Source organism: Patella vulgata, chromosome 1 (genome assembly GCF_932274485.2).
Source record: "Patella vulgata chromosome 1, xgPatVulg1.2, whole genome shotgun sequence".
NCBI classification, from domain to species: domain Eukaryota; kingdom Metazoa; phylum Mollusca; class Gastropoda; family Patellidae; genus Patella; species Patella vulgata.
The window spans coordinates 11,588,945-11,608,471 of NC_065879.2; the positions used below are offsets into that span (position 1 = coordinate 11,588,945).

The following is a 19,527-nucleotide window of genomic DNA, read 5'->3' on the forward strand; positions in this document are numbered from 1 at the left end:
TAGTATACATGTAGGTTAATTAATACACGAGTTTCATTTAAACACTATCTATTTAACATAAAAGCCGTTTATACAGACAAAATATAATTAATAAACATAAATTATCACACAATAACACATTTTACAGTAGATATCGCTTGTGTGGTAACTTTCATATTCTAGGAGATATCGCTTACGTGAAATAAAATATATATATACCAAAAATTATATTTATTTATTTGTACTGTAAGACTTGTGTTGGTTTATAAATAAAATCTTCTACTTTCTCATAAAAAAAGACCCGTAGAAGATTCTCTATTTACCACGAGTAAAGATAAACTAACAATGACGATAGGAAGGTGAATAAATAAAAACTTTTGTGTTGCAATAATTTTTCAGTTGAAAGCCATATTTAGCCGATGCAGGGCTAAAAGTGACCGATCCCCAATCTAACAATCGCCTATGTTGCTCGGTTTCCGTTTAATTGATTTCGAAATATAGATTCTTAATATTTTGGCATGTGATTGGCTTATTGCGTAATTAGTGTAGGTCTACACCTACGTTAAACTGTTGCTACAACAGCCGATAATGCCAAACAAAATGAAGCAACAGTACATGTTGTCTGTATTATAGACAAATGACTGCCTTCCATTTCGCGCACTTGTTATGACGTCACTGTATTGAGCCGCTATTCAGTAATGTTTTGGTCTGTGGTTATCAGTTGAAGGCTTGATCCGACTGATAATCGTAGTGCAGTGCAGTTACATTTAGGGACCTAACGGAATTAAAATGGCAGAAAGAAAGTTAAGTACAAATGCTGCTGGCCCCGACCAAGATTTTGTCTTTGGAGGTAAGCGTTATTTTGATATACAGAGGTGAATAATTGAGCGAGGCTGCAAATAGAACATTGTTTACCAGGTTCACACGTGCCTGGTATAATAACTTGCTATTACACAAGTCAAAAGGTGTGCGTTACAATATAACGGCATGTCTTAATAATAATTAGCTGGAATATATAGATAACGGTAATTTGATTATTTTAAAGGGACACAGTTTATTTGAATGTAATCATGCAATGGTACGTGTAGATACATTGTCATCGCTTATTTATTAATTTATTACCGTATTTAGAGTAGAGAAACCAACCTACATGTATGTCAAAAGGTGTGCGTTATAACATAACGGCATGTTTTAATTATGATTACCGGTAGCTGGAATATTGTAAATAGATAACAGTAGTTATGTCAATATTTTATTTAATTATAATCATGCATTGGTGTGCAGATGATATTATCATCAATTTATTGTACATTACCCTATTTAGAGGAGATAAATCTACCAGAAAGAAAGAGTTATATTCATATTCAAGGAAGAACATGACACATTGACTCCTGATTTATTGATCTATGCAATGATGATTAGGTAAAAAATAAAGTATATTTCTTGAAAAAATGGCTCGAGAAATCCCTCTCTTTGAGTGAGATTAGGTCTAATCTAACAAAAGATTTCAAGGAATAGGGGCAAAGAAAGTGTGAACCTAAAAATAGCATAGATGAAAATGGTGTACTTTGTATGTTACAGGACATCTATATACATTATAGATTGTTATTGTGTCTTGAACATAACCTCATGCTAAATATGACTTGGTTGTGGGGAATTCCCTTTGGCTCACACCATGTATTTGTATGGAGTCATGGATTCGATTCCATCATAAACATACAATTGAAGGAAGATTAAATCTTGAGACATTTAAAACATTTGTAAAAGAAAATAACAAATCAATCACTTACTACTAGACAGCCTGAAAAGTTATAATTAAAGTTATCTGACAGATTAATAACTAACTGTCTGGTCTAACCAAGTTTTAAAATAAGATATTTTGTTTACTATAGACGGATATATAAATAAAGATTCGAGATTAGAAACAGAATTAAGAATAATAAGATAATATATGACCCAGACAATGGTTATTCTGGATTAAAAGACCAGTGTAGGCCTATGCAAAATGATATTGGATCTAGACAATCAGACATTTTAAGAGTCCCATGCGCCATTTGCATTTTGGCTAAAATATCAAAATTCTCACGGCCTTATACTTGTACTCGGTAAATATGAACTTAGATTGATTATTGAACATTTAATTAAGAAAAAAAATCAAAATACCAAATGCTAGATAATTTGCTTGGTTGGATTCATTCAGATTTAAACTACATGTAGGCCCATCCGGTTTCTCAGGGCTTAGATCTATTTGTTAAGGCCAACTCAATTTTCGTCAAGGTTGCTGATATGTAAATAAGGTTAGGGCACGTGATTGTTGGCGAGATTGTAGATTAGGGTTAGGGTAAGCATTAGGGCTAGGTCCAGGGTCAGGGGTGGGATTAGCACTAGCCCTGTTTACATCTCGTGACCTTTGACCAAACCTTAAGTTGACCTTATCAATTAGATCTAACCGTTTCTCAACTACCAATAAAAGATGGCGACTTGTAATGCTCAGGCATGACAAGGACAGCTGTCTAGTCGTTCGGATGGAACGAAAAACCGAGGACCCATGTGTACATTGGCGTGCACGTAAAAGATCTCTTGACAGTTGGAATTCGATATAACAGTAGGCCATAGCGCCACTGCCCGAGTAAAATTTATATCGTAGCACACTGTATGGCATATGCTCGTCTTCAATCTTCATTAGCCCAGTCGGAGCAAAACGTGGGACGTTAAATCCCATTTCATTTCAAACTGGTGCATCTGAACTTTTAATTAAATTGACCTTAGGGTCATTCCCCGTGTGATGAAGACTGTACAGTCAGTAAAACAAGATTATCAGCTATTTTCTGTATTCAACTATTTTGTCGAGGTCAAGGTTATGGTCATTGTTTTTGTTTTTGTTTTTTTGTTCTTCTGTCACCATGTTGTAAATTACAATTGTCCTACCTCACCAGTACAACCAAGATAGGCCAGAATATAGAAGGACAATAGGATTTTACCTGTCTATTGTTTATCACTGAACATTTGACCCCTATTTTATCTCCGATCTGAGTTCATATTTCATTGAGTAAATGAAATGTCAGGTGGAATGTTTGTGATTTTAATTAAGTCCAGTCAGGCATGGAAATTATAATTTTAGTTCACCTGACAATTATGAAATTTGTGCAGGATATGTTTTGATAAATTTCAGTAAAAACACAGCAAAAAGACAAAATATGCCTGACAAATTAACAGGGACTAAAGCGATTGAGACTGACAAAGCCTGAATTCGTGCCTGACAATGTCTGTGACAGGTGCCTTATTTCCAGACTTGAGTCCATTGAAAGATACACATTCACATATATGTGACCCATTACATCAAAATGGGTAGTAAGTAGCAACACGGACCTTATAATATTATAAGGTCCATGGTAGCAATTTGACCATATTAAGTTATCCAAGCTTCATTTTGGTACCAAATACATCCAGGTCAATTGGAGAGGATTTCAAAACCAGGGCCCTTATTCACGAAAACTTAAACTAAGTTACAACCGAAATTTTAAGAAATACTGCAACTTTATTGGATATATGCAAATTGATTTTACTGGTCAGCCAATCGAATTGCAGTATTTTTTAAAATTTCAATTGTATCTTAGTTTAAGTTTTCGTGAATAAGGGCCCAGATTTTGAGAAAATCAACTAGGTTACATTATGAGTTATTGAAAGATAAAATTTACTTAGCAACCAACAATTAATACTAACAATTTCACTACCAAATTATTGACTTCTATTCACAGGCTGCAATGTCACTATCTGTGAAAAATTATACGCACTACGTGGCCATGCTCATCTTCATAAACCCCATTTCATTTCCGATGTTAGTAATAATGTAGCAATTTTCATGACTCGTAACTTATGTAAATAAATATATATATATGTAATAAAGAAACAAAATGCATTTTATCGGTTTTGATATTTCAGCCAATGAAAATGCATAGTATCAATTTTATCGGTTTTCTTCATTTCAGCCAATGAAAATGAAGACTCAAGTGGAGGTTGTGCAATGATATTAACGATACTGTGTTATGTCATTGTTGTTTTTACCATACCTTTATCATTGTGTGTTTGTATCAAGGTAAGTTTCTTTACATTTATCGTTACTGAAAAATAAATTTAAAGGTAATTGGCTGATAATAGTCGTATTGATCGAAATTGGTATTGGCTGATACAATGCTATTTTGTCAATACTTGAGTTGCCAATATGGTTTTAAAAAAACCTCAGTAAATACCTTTAAAATATCATTCAAGTTGTGAACAAATCATGGTGAGACTGTATATTGCATGGTAGGTGAAACTGTATATTACATGGTGAAACTGTGTATTACATGGTTAGACTGTATATTGCATGGTAGGCGAGACTGTATATTGCATGGTAGGCGAGACTTTATATTACGTGGTGAGACTGTATTATATAGTTAGACTGTATATTACATGATGTGTGAGACAGTGTATTACATGGTGAGACTGTGTATTACATGGTTAGACTGTATATTACATGGTGGACTGTATATTACATGGTTAGAATGTATATTACATGATCGGTCAGACTATATACCACATGCTGAATGAGACTGTATGGCGAGACTGTGCATGTATATTACATGGTGAGACTGTATATTACATGGTGAGACTGTATATTACATGCTGAGACTATATATCACATGCGGAGACTATATTTCACTTGGTTAGACAGTGTATTACGTGGTTAGACTGTGTATTACATGGTTAGATGTGCATTACATGGTGAGTCAGACTGTATGGTGTATATTACATGGTGAGACTGTATATCATATGGTGAGACTCCATAGTATACAACAAGACTGTCTATTACATTACAAGTCTGTATGTTGCATGGGAGTAAATGATAGTGACTAAAGACTGGACAGGAGAATAATTGATGGGACTCGCTGTTAATTCAAGGCTAGATTGATTAGGACAGGTTTCAAAAATATTTTGTTGTCTCGACACTACATGTATATTGTAAATTCTTTCTAAATTAGTTCCTTAGACACAAAAACCTCGTAGAATCTAAACTATCTGCTTCATGAAAATGTAATTGTACAGATTAGTTTCATCATTTTAATTTCCTAATTTCCTTTCTTTTGACATTTCATGATTTCTTTATTAATCTGAAATGCAAAGAATTATTTTTTTTTTCTAAGGCCAAATTAACAATTTTGTTGAGATCAAAGAGATTTGAACAGGATGCTATAAATAAGTTGCTAGGTAACATCATGTAAATCAATTGATAAAACTATTAATTCCAATATCTGAGTAGGAAGACTCTGAAACATCGTGATGAACTGTAAATATTGAAAAAGCTATTGTGATTAATTATATCTTTCTTGTGAATAAATAATATTAATGAGCCTTTCTTGACTATGTTTAGTAGGTTGTTCGTAAAAATTTACCGATATATCGATGTAATGCAATATGTCTTGTTTAAAAAAGCATTAGGTAAGATTAGAAAAAGAGTTGACAGTTCTTACTGTATTAGTTAGAAAATAGAGAATGAAAAGAGAATATGCTGAAAATTATAGCCTAGCTTCGATTGTCATTACTACCATTGTTACAATAATAAACAAAGTCTTGATTATCCATTTTTACGGTAACCGCATTGACCACAAAAGGTATTGAAATCTACTTATATCATGGCATCGAGAGTTGATTATGGACTTGGTAAGTTAATTAATGCCTAATTAATAATCTCTATAACATTTCAGACCTAAAGAAAGACCTGCAATTGGCAGATTTAGCTCTTGCATAATGCCTGTTTAATTTTGTGAAAAATCTCACAAATTTTTGAAAAAATTCACAAATTTGTGAAAAATCTCACAAACGTTTGAAAAATCTCACAAATTTTTGAAAAATCTCACTAATTTTTAAAAAAATTCACAAATTTTTAAAAAAATTCACAAATTTTTGAAAAAATCTCTCTAATTTTTGCAAGATCTCAATGATTCACTTTATTTGCAGTATTAAATTACAACAAAGCCTAGTCTTTACTTCACATGCCTATTGTTTGTTTTGGAATATTTTCAGACTGAAATAATGAACATATCTTTGCTAAAATACAAAATATCACACAATATTCATAAATTACAAATTTTGTGGCTGTATTTGACAACCATAATATTTAATATAGGATATTGATCTACTGCTGTTATGCAGCATAAAAGATGCATTATGTAAGATTTAGATAGATAGATATAGAAAGCTATTCTTGCTATAATGGTTCAAAAATAGATAATGAAAAATGAATAATATATTGAAAATATCATTCTGATTAGGTACTTGACAATAGAAATTTTGTCTAGACAATCCTTTTTATCGTTAAATTTTTAAATCTCACTGTCATTCTAATCCTGGTAAATCCTGTCCATCTGATCGTCTAGAGAGTATATTATATGTCTAAATAATCGTTAAATTTTAAATCTCGTGGTTGTTTTAATCCTGATAAATCCCGTCCTTCTGATCGTTTAGAAGAGTTCGTTATTTGTCTAAATAATAGTTTATATAATATTTGAAGTCAAAATAAAGACCTGCAATAGGCCGATTTAGCTCTTAAATAATGCATCTTTAATTGACATTCGCATTTGATTCATTTCTTTGATAACTTGGCTAATGATGCAGTTCACAAGGTTTATATATTGTCCAGATTTAATTATTCGAAATGTTTATCCATAATTCTATTCAAAACACTTTCATTTATAAATTAATTTATGACTAATTATTATTTCTATAGCATATATTGAAGCTTGTTTCTGTGACAAAGTGATCTATACCTTTCTTCAAATTGAACGATCATTTAGGTGCATAGAGCTTCATGACCTCTGCTAGTTTTGATAATATATGATATTGACGTTTCACCTCTGTATAAACTTCTGTTAAGGCACAAACTTATTTAACATCGAATTAATTTAAAATGTCCTTTACAAGCTACACATGATTTGTGTATAACACTCAGCAGAACTTCATGACTTCAAAGGAAATACGCAGTGCGGTTACAGATACCATAATCTGATAAATAAACAATACCATATATATGATGATCACTTTTTGCTAATTATTCTACGCTATATAAACCGGATTTTGCTGACAGTTAGGCAGACGAACAGAGACAGGGCAGAGAGAGACCGGCGTATGGACTCACCCGAGTTCAGCCACTGCCTTGGCAGAGGGACAGAATGCTGGATTTAACATAGTTATATGATGTAGTAATGTTATATTCTGTTCCTATGTAAATAAATCATATATTTACTAAACTGATCTCTGTTATACTAAGATAGTGTTACTATTCTTCATGAATATTATAAGAGCACAAGATGTTTACTTAGGTCATATGAAATAAAATATTAATTAGACACTCAACATCAAAATTGAATGGTCAGCTTTAAACTGGACACAAGTACAAATTAGATGAATTTTGATGATTTTAAATGATTTATACGGATTTTTAAACAAAGATTTCTTAATTGAATGAATGTGAAAGAAATAAGTGCTAAATACACAAGATTAAATAATACCCGGGTTACAGTGTAAGGCGTTGGCTCAATAATCAAGAGATCACTGGTTCGATTCCGATGTTGGCTGAGAAAAGTTATCGAAGATATTTCAGCAATGTTTACCGTTGTTGTTGTTGGATGGAGGACCTGACAACTTTAGTGTGCACTTAAAAGAACCGTCGACAGACAGATTCTAATAAAGAGTAGGCTGAAATTCTGCTGTGTGGGCAAAATCCACCTCCCTGATATTGAACATAGAAAATAAAAGAACCATGTTTAGTCTCAAAATGACCAAAGTATTGTGTTGATGAGACGTTAAAACCCAATTCCAATCTGGAATTTTCCAACTCAGTGATAGGAAAATAACAGATTTGCTTTCAGTATTTGAACTACATGTTAATAAATATTATTATAAAAATTTCTAGTCTACCATTAATTGAAAACAGGAACTGCACATACCGTACTTGATAAGTGTAAACAGATTTCTCACTTGATCATCAGATTTCTTAAAGATACATTATGTAAGATTTAGATAAAGAGCTGGCCGTTTTTGCTATAATAGTTCAAAGATAGATAATGATAAATGAATATATTGAAAATTACATTCAAATTACTTGATTCTGGACAAAGTTATAACTGATTGAAGATGTACCATAGAACGTATATTATCATAGCAACGATACCTATGCCTTGATTGTCCATTTTATTGCTAATATTTTTATATCTCGCAGGTTTAAATCTCGGCTATAGGCTTGTCATGTAAATGAATGTCTTTATTTATATAATATTTAAAGCCAAAGACAGACCTTACATAATGCATCTTTAACTTGAATATTGTGTTTTTGATTACATTAACTTAAACATACATTATACAAGAGCTAAATCTGCCAATTGCAGGTCTTTCTTTAGGCCTGAAATGTTATTTAAATTATTAATTAGACATTCATTAACTTATCCAGACCATAATCACCTTTCGATGGCATTGCTAGTCTGCAATGTTTATTGGATTAGGTTCTGATTTGCTGATCGACATTCATTCATAATTTAATCATGAAATGGATAATCGAGACTATGTTTTTTATCATCCTGACTTTAGTAATGATGATCGAGGCTAGGCCGAATATTCAATCGCTAAAATCTTGGTTCAGAGTGGACCAATTTGACTGAAATTTTCAGCAAATTCCCTTTACATTATCTAGTTTTTAACTAATGTATTATAGTGAGAACTGTCAGCTCTTTATCTAATCTCCCATAATGTATCTTTAATTTTAGTTTCTAAAGATGTTGTTCAAATTGCAAATATATTGGCCTTGAAATGAAATGGAGTTTAAGACCCTACTTCCTTTCACAAAGTAGGATAATGAAGACGGGCATATGTCATATCTATGAGGGAAATTAACTGTCTACTTGCCATTGAATTGGGAAGCTGTGGTGGCTAAGCAAGTAAGATGCTGGCTCACGAGCCTGGAGCTCGTGGGTTTGATCCCAGTGTTGACGAGAAAGTTCATCTGGATTTTCCGGCTGGGTGTCCACTTGTCAGTGGTGCAAGATGGAGGGACTTGACACGGATAGCTGTCTAGCCAATCGTATGGTATGAAAAACCAAAGTCCTGTGTACACATTGGTGTGCACGTAAAAGATCCTTTGACAGTTGCAATTTGATATAAGAGTTGGCTGTAGCGCCGCTGTAAGGGCAAAATTTCCTACATAGCACACTGTATGGCGCAGAACAGTAGGACATTAAACCCATTTTATTTCATTGCTTCATTAAATTCCAACTGTCAAGCCAATAATAGAGGAACCTATTTTTTTTGTTTTTTGTTCTATCCGAACAGTCAACTGGTGGGGGTTTCGATTCCCCGGTTGTACGTGACAAGGAGTAGGGTCGCCTGTCCAACCTCATGGGTTTTCTCCGGTTTCCTCCCACTGCTAAATACCCCTACGCGCAACGAATTATTGAAATAAAAATTAAACCATATGTTAGTCCCGAAATGACCTAGTTTGTGCCGAGTGGACGTTAAACACAATTTCTCTCTCTCTCTCTTTTCCTTATCAAACACTCCATCCGACACATCTGAATTCTGACAAGTGAAAATCAGACTAGAAAATCCTGGAAAATCTTCTACCCAGCATTACACACATCACCATAGAAACTGAATTAACCAAAGCATTGTGTTGATGAAACTTTTATCTCCTTTCTTTGCTTTTTCAATTTTTCATCACTATTACGTTCAGATTTATCTTGTTTTCTTTCCAATTTGGCTGCAAGATTTCTTACCACTGTGTAGTAATTACTTGTATGCAGGGCAGAATATACGAACTCTTCAATGGACACCCGATACTACAGTTGCTATTGGGTATTGTTATTTAAATAATTCCCCTGTTGAGAAGTCCATTTACTTTTTACATGATTCTGTCTTGCTTTTTTTATGGACTGGTTCAATTATCCCCTAGGCTTTCAAATTATTTGTGAAAAGTAGGACGTTAAAACTGCAATTTCATTTTCATATTATTTGTATTAGTCCACTCACACCATTGTCATTGAAGCTGAGTTTCCATTCCATGTGGAGTTTTACACTGTAATACAATTGCAAATTTGATGAGCTGATATCAGTACTTTTAACACAAATTGAAGAAAATTAGTTTGCGTAATATATTGAGGAAATCAATAGTTTTGTGTTCATAAAGCGTTATGTAACCTTGTAGTCGAGTTTCATATTTACCACCTTGTTTGCTTAAATCATCTAACTCATTTAAATGTTGCCATTAAATCAACATTCGACATAGTTTTATGTTCATTAAAGATGCATTATGTAAGATTTTTATCTTCCTTAAAGATACATTATGGGAGATTTTTACAGAGAATTGGCCATTCTTGCTGTAACAGTTCAAAAGTAGATGATGAAAGAAGAATATTTTGAAAATTTCAGTCAAATTACTTTATTCTGAACATAGTTATCGTTGTAATATTTGACTAGAAATGGTAGTGAAATGTGCCTTCACCGTGGCTGATCGTTTGATTGACAGGCGTTAACTCCACCTACATATCTCATTTATCAAGTAAAGTTTTCAATGGCATGCGGAAACGCTCTACAGCGGCCTCGCTAAGTACACTCTATCATTTAGCCCCGATCTGACTGACGTATTCTCATCAGGATGCGCCATATTTGAATTAATTGATAAGTGAAATCCTATTTAAATCCGAGCTGTAGCCGAGCCATCCGTGGGTCTACAGAGTTGATTTTGGGCTTCTATAACATCTGAAGCCTAAATTAAGACTTGCAATAATCAGATTTTGCTCTTGTATAATGTATGTTTAAAGGATGCATTACATGTATGTAAGATTTAGATAAGACCTGATTTTTATTGCTATAATAAGTCTCAATTATCCCAATCTGATTAAAACACAGATCCTATTTCGTTTCGTTTTTTATAGTTCAAAATATCCTTTTACTTGTCTTTACTACACTAGGATCTGGAAGAGTTGTTATATAACCTGCGTCAAAACTACAAACAATGATAACTTGGCTGAGAATGAAGTAATTTGAATGAAATTTTCAATATTTTCTTTTTTTATCATCTATTTTTGAATTATTATAGCAAGAATGACCAACTCTTTATTAAACTCTTAACTAATGTATCTTTAAGCATATGTTAAGTAATCAATTTGAGTGCACATTATCATGGAACAAGCCAGGAGAAATTTCAGAATTTCAGACAAAATGGAAATCATGCATCATTACTTTAGCTCGTTTATATGCAGCCATTAAAGCATCCTTGGAGCTAAATAGAAATATTATGTCACTTTTATTATTGCTGTCGGGCATTTATTTGAAATATGTGTTCAAATAAGCTATAAGCTGATGTTATTCCCAATAGTTTGCCGACATTAAGCAGCCTTTGATCATATTAATTACTAAATAATGTATTGATTTAGAAATTTGAGCCGAAAATATATCCCTTATCTTTTGATGGTATAACGCTGTTATATGTAAACAAATGCTATTTTGCCATCTAACTTAAGAACTTGGGATTTTCAAATAGTTATGGGAGGTTCTCATGTAAATGGTCGTGATATGTTATGTACTGTACTTATGAAATTAAACTTGGGTTAATATCCTATTTTTCTGTGCTAATGAAGATTTGTATGTATGTGCCATGCAGTGTGCAGGTCAGCAGTGTTTTAGCCTACGCAAGGGGGTTGGGTGACCAAATGGTTAACACATGCGCGTTGCATCATAGAGTCAAGTGACATGGTTTCAATTACTCGCTTGTACGTGACAAGGAGTAGGGTTGCCTGTCCAACTTCTCTGGTTTTCTCCAGGTTCTCCGGTTTCCTCCCACTGCTAAAGACCCCTATGTGCAAGCGATTAAATGAAATAAAACCGAACCATATGTTAGTCCCGAAATGACCATTTCTCTTTCTCTCTCAGCCTACATTCCAATTGCAAGGGTTCCTAAAACATTCTCGCCAAGATATACACATAACCTAGCTAGGTTTTAGCATTTAAACGACTAGATGCTGTCGGACCATCTGTCATCCACCTCCACCACTACTAGTTGACAAGTGGAAACCATTCTGGGAAATCCTAAGGAGCTTTCTAGGTAAACATAGAACCCAGGACCTCCTCCTGAGTTAGCAGTGATTGGACTTGATTGATAACCATATTAAATTTTATGGAATAAGGTTTTAGTCAAATAATTGATGGAGAGGAATTTAAGGTCTACTGTTTCAGCCAATGCTGCAGTAGACCATTTGAAATGGAACAATTTAAAACAAACTATTTAACGAGAAAAAATGTTCTGGTAGCAATTTCGACACTTCTTTTATTCCTCTGCTTAAAGATTCATTCCCATGATACTATTTATAGAGTAGTTATTTCCAATAAATTTGGCATATATGAAAGTAGATGCCCAGTCTTACTAGAAAGATACTGGATTCCCTGAAAAGCAAATAAACCGTGCTGAAGGGTTAAAACTGTTTTATTAAAAATAAGAATTCATTGGAATGGTGGGCGAAGTAGGTTATCAATATAAATGGTGGGTGTAATAGGTTTCCAATATAAATGGCAGATAACAAAAAAATAAAAGACGTTATTAACAAATTATGAATATTTGATTTATTTTACTGGAATGAAATAGTTTCTTCCTTGTATCGAGCAGATTTTCAAAGATGGTAATAAACCAATTATAAGTGAAAGATATCAAAAAAAATATTACTAAAAATATTGTTTCACCTCCAGACCAATTAGGGGGCGTATCATAAGGCCTGTCATTGAGTCAACTGGCGTGGACTCGAATCCCCCGTTGTACGTGACAAGGAGTAGGGTCACCTGTCCAACCTCGTGGGGTTTCTCCGGGTACTCCGGTTTCCTCCCACTGCTAAAGAACCCTACGCGCAAGTGAATTATTGAAACAAAAAATTAAGCCATATGTTAGTCCCGAAATGACCAAGTTGTGTCAAGTGGACATAAACCTCATTTCTCTCTCTCTCTCTCTGTATCCGAACCAATTATGAAATTTGAAAAAAAAGCTGGTCAAAATATTTCTGCATCTGATTATGTTTGTTACTTTTATTATCGCAGTTTAGAAGCCGATATATGTGTTATTTTTATGTTAATTGTCAATTAAAATTAGCTAATTAACGAAAGCTGATTCATGGTAATAAATATTTAACGAGTCTAGAAAGCTTAAAGTTAACGTTTCTAATTTAAACTTTTCCTGGGTTTTTTTTTTATAAAAATTGATTTTATTCTGAAAGGCAATACAGTCCAATACAATAATTGCTGAACTAACTCCAGTCATTCAGGAAAGGAAATCTCGTACATTGAATAGATCTTTATCTAGACAATAATTTGCTAAGCAGACTCCATGTATTAAAGAGATCTAAGAAATCTAACAGGTCTTTATATACAGACAATTATATATATAACCTGATTATACATGCCCGCTAGATCTTCATGGTGAAAAGAAACTTTTTTTTGTGTAAATAAAATATTTTATTCAATAAAATGTCTGTAATAGAATTGGGGAAGAGTCTATAACAGTCCCTTGGTCATCAGGTCATTAATCTTGCCAGTGTCTGGGGTTCAGAAAGATACTATTGCTAGAAGAAGAAAATGATATTCAATTAAAAATCATTAGCTAGCTGAAACCACTGTATTGGTTAGATGACTGAGTGGTGAAATGCATGCACTGTAGATAATAAGACCTGTTGTCTATATATTGTCATTGATTCCATATAACCTGAAATGAAATGAAATGAAATGGGGTTTAATGTCTTACTGTTCTGCTCCTATACTGGGCTAATGAAGACTGGCATACGCCATTCAGTGTGCCAGGAAGGAAATTTTGCCCGGGCAGCGGCACTATCGCCTACTCTTATATCGAATTCCAACTGCCAGGGGATCTTTTACATGCATTCCAATATATACACGGGACAGCTGTCATCCGAAGGACTAGACAGCTGTCCTTGTCAGGCCCTCTGTCCTGCATCACTGACAAGGGGGAACCATGCCAGAAAATCTGGATGAACTTTCTCGGCCAATGCGGGGATTGAACACCCGACATCCAGGCTAGCGAGCCAGCGTCTTACCCACTTAGCCACGTGATCCCCCTCCATATAACCATGTACATGACGAGATGAAATGAAGTGTGGTTTAACATCCTACTTTCTGCACCAGATGGGCTAATGAAGACTGGTATATGCCATGCAGTGTTTCAGCCTACATGGAGAGGTTGGGGTGGAAAAGGGCAAAGGGTTAACATGTGTGCATTGCATCATAAGGTCTGTCATTGAGTCAATTAGTGGCGTGTTTGATTCCCTGCTTGTACGTGACAAGGAGTAGGGTAAGCTGTCTAACATGACAAGGAGTTGTTTCACCTGCCTAATCTGGTGGGGGTTTTGCCACTTTCAAAGACTTGTGAATTATAAAGATCAAATTGACCCGACATGAAATAACATGGGTCAGTGTTTCCCACTTTGAACATTTTACAAATCTCCTTATTAGGACCCCCACCTTGCAGTCTGTGCTTTTCATCAGTGTTTTCTTTGTGAACAAATTTGGTGGTCAGCTGGAATGGGTCTGTGATATCAAGAAATAAAGTGCAGATACATACTAATTTTACAAAATGATTTATGGCTTTAGGTTACGGTACTAAGATAGAACTTATCATCAGACAACCTTTAGCTCAGGACATTTAGTGTTTTTTAGATTGGGCTTGTGAATAAATTTGGGGGTCTGCGTGGGAAAAAGGTATGTGATATGAAGAAATGAACAGTAGGAACATACAAACAGAAATGAATGTTATCAAATTTGCAGCAACTCAGAATACATATACTCCTAATATAAATAAATTACAGTTTTACTATTAGATAGATTTTTAGATTTATTAATCAAGGAACCATTATAGATATTATTTTCCATTGCAGGTTGTTCAAGAATATGAAAGAGCTGTTATTTTTAGACTTGGTCGATTAGTCTCTGGTGGTGCCAAGGGACCTGGTAAGCATTTATCTTTTTTAATCTGTGTTTGACATCAACATACGACAGGGGACCACAGGGGACCTGGAGCTTGACACAGCTATACTCAGTGGTGTTAAAAGCTATCGGATTTTAATGGGTTTCTATCACAAAGAAATTAAGATACTTGAAAATCAATTAATATTAATAGAAGGTGGAAAGGAACCTGCCAGTATATACTCATTATGGTTACCTCCACAATTTGGTAAACTATATAATGGTTTCTAGTAATAATAATTCTGCCATCTTGTCTTGTACCTTTAAAATAGTAATATTTGTCCCCCGTCTTTCAAAGAAAGCATGGGACTATTAAAATGGGTCCGTCTGTCCCCAATTTGTTTGTGGACACTCTACAGGTCACAATTTTTATCCGATTTTGATGAAACTTGAAAAATAGGTGTAATACTTTTAGTAGAATTTTTGCTCGAGAAATAACATATTCGCATAATATGTGATATGTACTTAAAATACTTAAATCAACTTAGGGTTTGAATGACATATTGTGATATAAAAACACTTGTAGAGCCATAACATAACTGGTTCTATGTCAACAACATGTTAACAGATATCTCATGAGAATATTCTTCAGTAAAATTCCATTCCACCACATAAGGGTGGGTTGTCGACGTCATTGGGCTCAATTAACCAATCTCTATAATTATTTACATCATATTTGACCAATTGGATAATTGAATGTCCAAAACCAGTAGATACAAAATTAGGATACTGGTGAGAATTCGCTAGACTTCTATTAGGTTCCAGAGGGCTTACACCTGAGATCCTAGACAGCCACGAGGCTGGCTAGGGTAGAGAAATGGTTTTAGCTTGTATTGTTATCGATTATGCTTGTATACCTGTATTCAGCTATATATATATATAAAATATGAAGAAGCAAACTGTCGCATTGTTATTCCTGGTAAGACAGATGTCTTAAGAAACTGTAAGAAGTAAATACACAACGTGAAGCAGAAGTAAAGACAGCTAGAGACAAATTCTAGACGATCACAAGGCTACTAAATATGTAGTAAGAAAAGATGCATGGGTCAAAGATGCATGGGTCGTATGTAGGATGTGGCGAACGGTTCCCATAAATCTGCTCTCCACGTCAGACAGAAGGCTCATGGTGCTACATAGGTCTATCTCCCAAAGATCTTGGTTCCTTTCAATATTGGCATGTATCAGAATAGGCCTATGGCCCCTGATTCTACGAAAAATCTTGTTTATAGCTTGTGGACACTCTAGAAGTCACAATTTTGAACCGATTTTGATGAAACTTGAAATGCATGTTTGTAACCTTAAAGATTTTGGTTCCTTTTCGATATTCGTGCATATCGGATCGTAACTTCCTGAATTATGGCCCCTGATTGTACGAGAAATTGCGTTTTTAGATTGTGGTCACAATTTTTATTTGATTTCAAAAAAAGTTTTACTATATCACTGTTACACCCTTACATCGGCGTCACACATGGGGGGTCTGGGGGGGGGGGGGGTCCGACCTCCCAATTATTTTTCTGGGGGGTCTGAATATACTTGGACCCCCCCCCAAAAAAAATTTACAGAGTAGGCCCTAACTCCTATTTATTTACAACAATTATTAGGATTAGTTAAGATCTTATCTGTATAAAACCTGTACATATCCCAATATGGTTTACATTGCTAAAATAAAACACAGAGAGAATCGTCCTGGAAACGTGTTCCTTAAAATTGTGTCTAGTTAGCCTGACAGCCACGTAACCATAATGCTTTGCACGCGATGGCTGGGCAAACGAGTTGTGTAGACAGCATGGCCACATGGTGTTTCTTTATATTTTTTTAGGGGTTTTAAAAAAGGTTTAGGGTTAGGGTTGCGGACCCCCCAAATATATATTTCACGGCTACGCCTCTGCAACTTAAAGATTGTTGAATTCAAACTTCGTGAAAATTGGACCAAAACTGCTTTACAAAATGTACGCAAATAGTGTAAAAGTATGGTATATCATTCCACCATAATGAAGGTTGAATTTGAATTTCGGGAAAATCGAAATGAAACTGACGAAAAATGGCCGCTCTTTGTACGCAAATTGTGTATAAGTATGTAATGCAAAGGTGATGGACCCTCTAGAGGTTACAATTTTTATCCAATTTTGATGAAACTTAAAACATATCTTTATATTCCAAACATCTCAGTCTCTTCTGATATTTGCTCATTTCAGACCATAACTTTCTAGATTATGGCCCCTGATTGTACAAAACCTCGTTTTTGTTCTTAGCTTGTCTCTATCCATCTCTTGCAAAGTGTGGGTGTATCCTGCCTGGTAGCCACTGGTCTATGATTCTCAACGAATTTGAACAATTTGCCAACAATGGTTTGAAACTAAACATTAAATACAGAAACTTCTGTTAAAACAGCACAACTACATGATAGCTGAGTTGTAGTGATTATATCCCATTACCTTGTTGTCGGATTGACATTTTAAACCATATTTGTTTTTCAGGAATATTCTTTGTTTTACCATGTATTGAACAATATACCAAATGTGATTTAAGAACCATATCATTTGATATCCCTCCACAAGAGGTAAGTTAACGACCTTTATCACTCTCTATCTTATATTGAAAATGATCAGAGGGGAACAAGGATTAGAGGGGGTTGTGGGTTCGTGATTTCTGTTATAAGCCAGGTACCACTATGAGGACAAGGGTGACAGATGGTGGAAGAGGTGTGGATGGGGGGGGATTGCATAATGCATGATTTCTGTTTTAAGACACTGACTTTCAAGGGTTCTATTACACATACGCCAATGTCTGCACAGGAATTCTGTTATATCAGCTAGGAGGGGGTTGGATGGCCGAATGGTTAAGTCAACTGGTGTGGTTTCAATTCCCCAGTTGTACGTAACAAGGAGTAGGGTCGCCTGTCGAACCTCGTGGGTTTTCTCTGGGTCCTGCAGTTTCCTCCCACTGCTAAAGACCCCTATGCGCAAACGAATTATTGATATAAAATTGAAACATATGTTAGTCCCGAAATGATTAATAGCCATAGTCAGAGTTTGTCATCTTATCAGTGCATATTTTCTCTAAGTAGTGAATCATATTCCTACAATTATGCTGAAATTAGATATCAGACACAAGATTACCAAAATGTCAGATGAATGAGTCACATTCAAATATGTTAGTCTATACAAAAAACAATCTGAATTTCTCTGGAGGTGCTAAATTTGTTATTGAACTGAACCGTAGTACTGTAAAATTTATGACAGATTAAGAGACAAATTCCAAGGCATTAATAAAGCTTTCACATTCACTCACTACATACATCATTAACATCATTAAGTATCTGATACATTCAGCATTAATATAATTTACCACAGCAAGGAAGTTCACTCAGTGGAATAAATACATACAAATAATATACAGTTAAACATACATTATGCAAGAGCTAAATTTACCTATTGCAGGTCTTTCTTTAGGCCTGATATGTTATCTAAATTATTAATTAGACATTAATTAACTTATCCAGACCATAATCAACTCTCGATGGATTAGGTTCCAATTTGCTGTTCGACTTCCATTCATAATTTAATCATGAAATGGATAATCAAGACTATGTCTTTTATCGTACGGACTTTAGTAATGACGATCGTGGCTAATCCGACAATTCAATTGCTAAAATCTTGGTTCATTGTGGATCAATTTGACTGAAATTTTCAGCAAATTGCCTTTACATTATCTAGTTTCTAACTGTTATAGTGAGAACTGTCAGCTCTTTATCTAATCTCCCATAATGTATCTTTAATTTAAAATAACCAAGCTTATACACTAAGCGGTCACAACTTGCAGAAGAACCATAGGCAAAAAAACAGCATGTTATTGAACAGAAATGAAACAGAAAAACTTGTGCATGAATAAAAAATACTAGTTCACTCACAAGCAAAACAGCCCCAAGGGCAGAAAAAAAAACTTTTGTCTCCTACCCCAGATTTATTTAGCTTGAAAAATTGAAAAAAGTGAAAAATTACAAAGGAAAAAATGAAGAATGTTATTTACGGGATCTTGTCACGATCGAATAGTGTATAATTTCGTTCTGAGCCAATCCATGTTATTAAGATTTTGTTTCCTGAAAACAGGTTCATTCCTCACTCTAGATTTGTTTAGCTTGAAAAATCATCAGGTTTTGTCATTACAAAGGGAAAAACGAAGAACATTATTTATGGGACCTTAAAATTGAACTGTATGTTAGTTCCAAAATGACCTAGTTTGTGTCAAGTGGATGTTAAACCCCATTTCCGCTCTTGTTGTTGACTGAGAAAGTTTCTCTTCTTCTTTTTCATAAACAATATTTTATTTCAGTTGAAATTTGATTAGGGAACTGGTTAGACACATGTTGACCCTTCTGCAGTATTTACATAAAAAAATTAATTGAAAGACATGCATGACATATACACAAAAATCAAATGGGGTTTAACATCCTACTGTTCTGCTCCCAACACCATAGAGTGTGCTCTGAGGAAAATTTTTGCC

At 34.4% G+C, this 19,527-nt stretch overlaps 1 protein-coding gene across 2 annotated transcripts in view; it reads left to right on the forward strand.

Annotated features, from left to right (window-relative positions):
• The window catches only part of LOC126808655 (band 7 protein AGAP004871), a 75,014-nt gene that overhangs the window by 28,704 nt on the left and 26,783 nt on the right, over nt 1-19,527 (forward strand). The window contains exons 1-4 of one of the 2 annotated variants that reach the window (XM_050533569.2): nt 650-829; nt 3,969-4,075; nt 14,937-15,009; nt 17,502-17,584. In XM_050533569.2, coding sequence (XP_050389526.1) covers nt 769-829; nt 3,969-4,075; nt 14,937-15,009; nt 17,502-17,584 — 324 coding nt within the window. In that variant the 5' untranslated portion in view covers nt 650-768. Of the gene's footprint in view, nt 1-649; nt 830-3,968; nt 4,076-14,936; nt 15,010-17,501; nt 17,585-19,527 lie in introns of those variants that run through there. The other variant, XM_050533568.2, reaches the window with a different exon arrangement.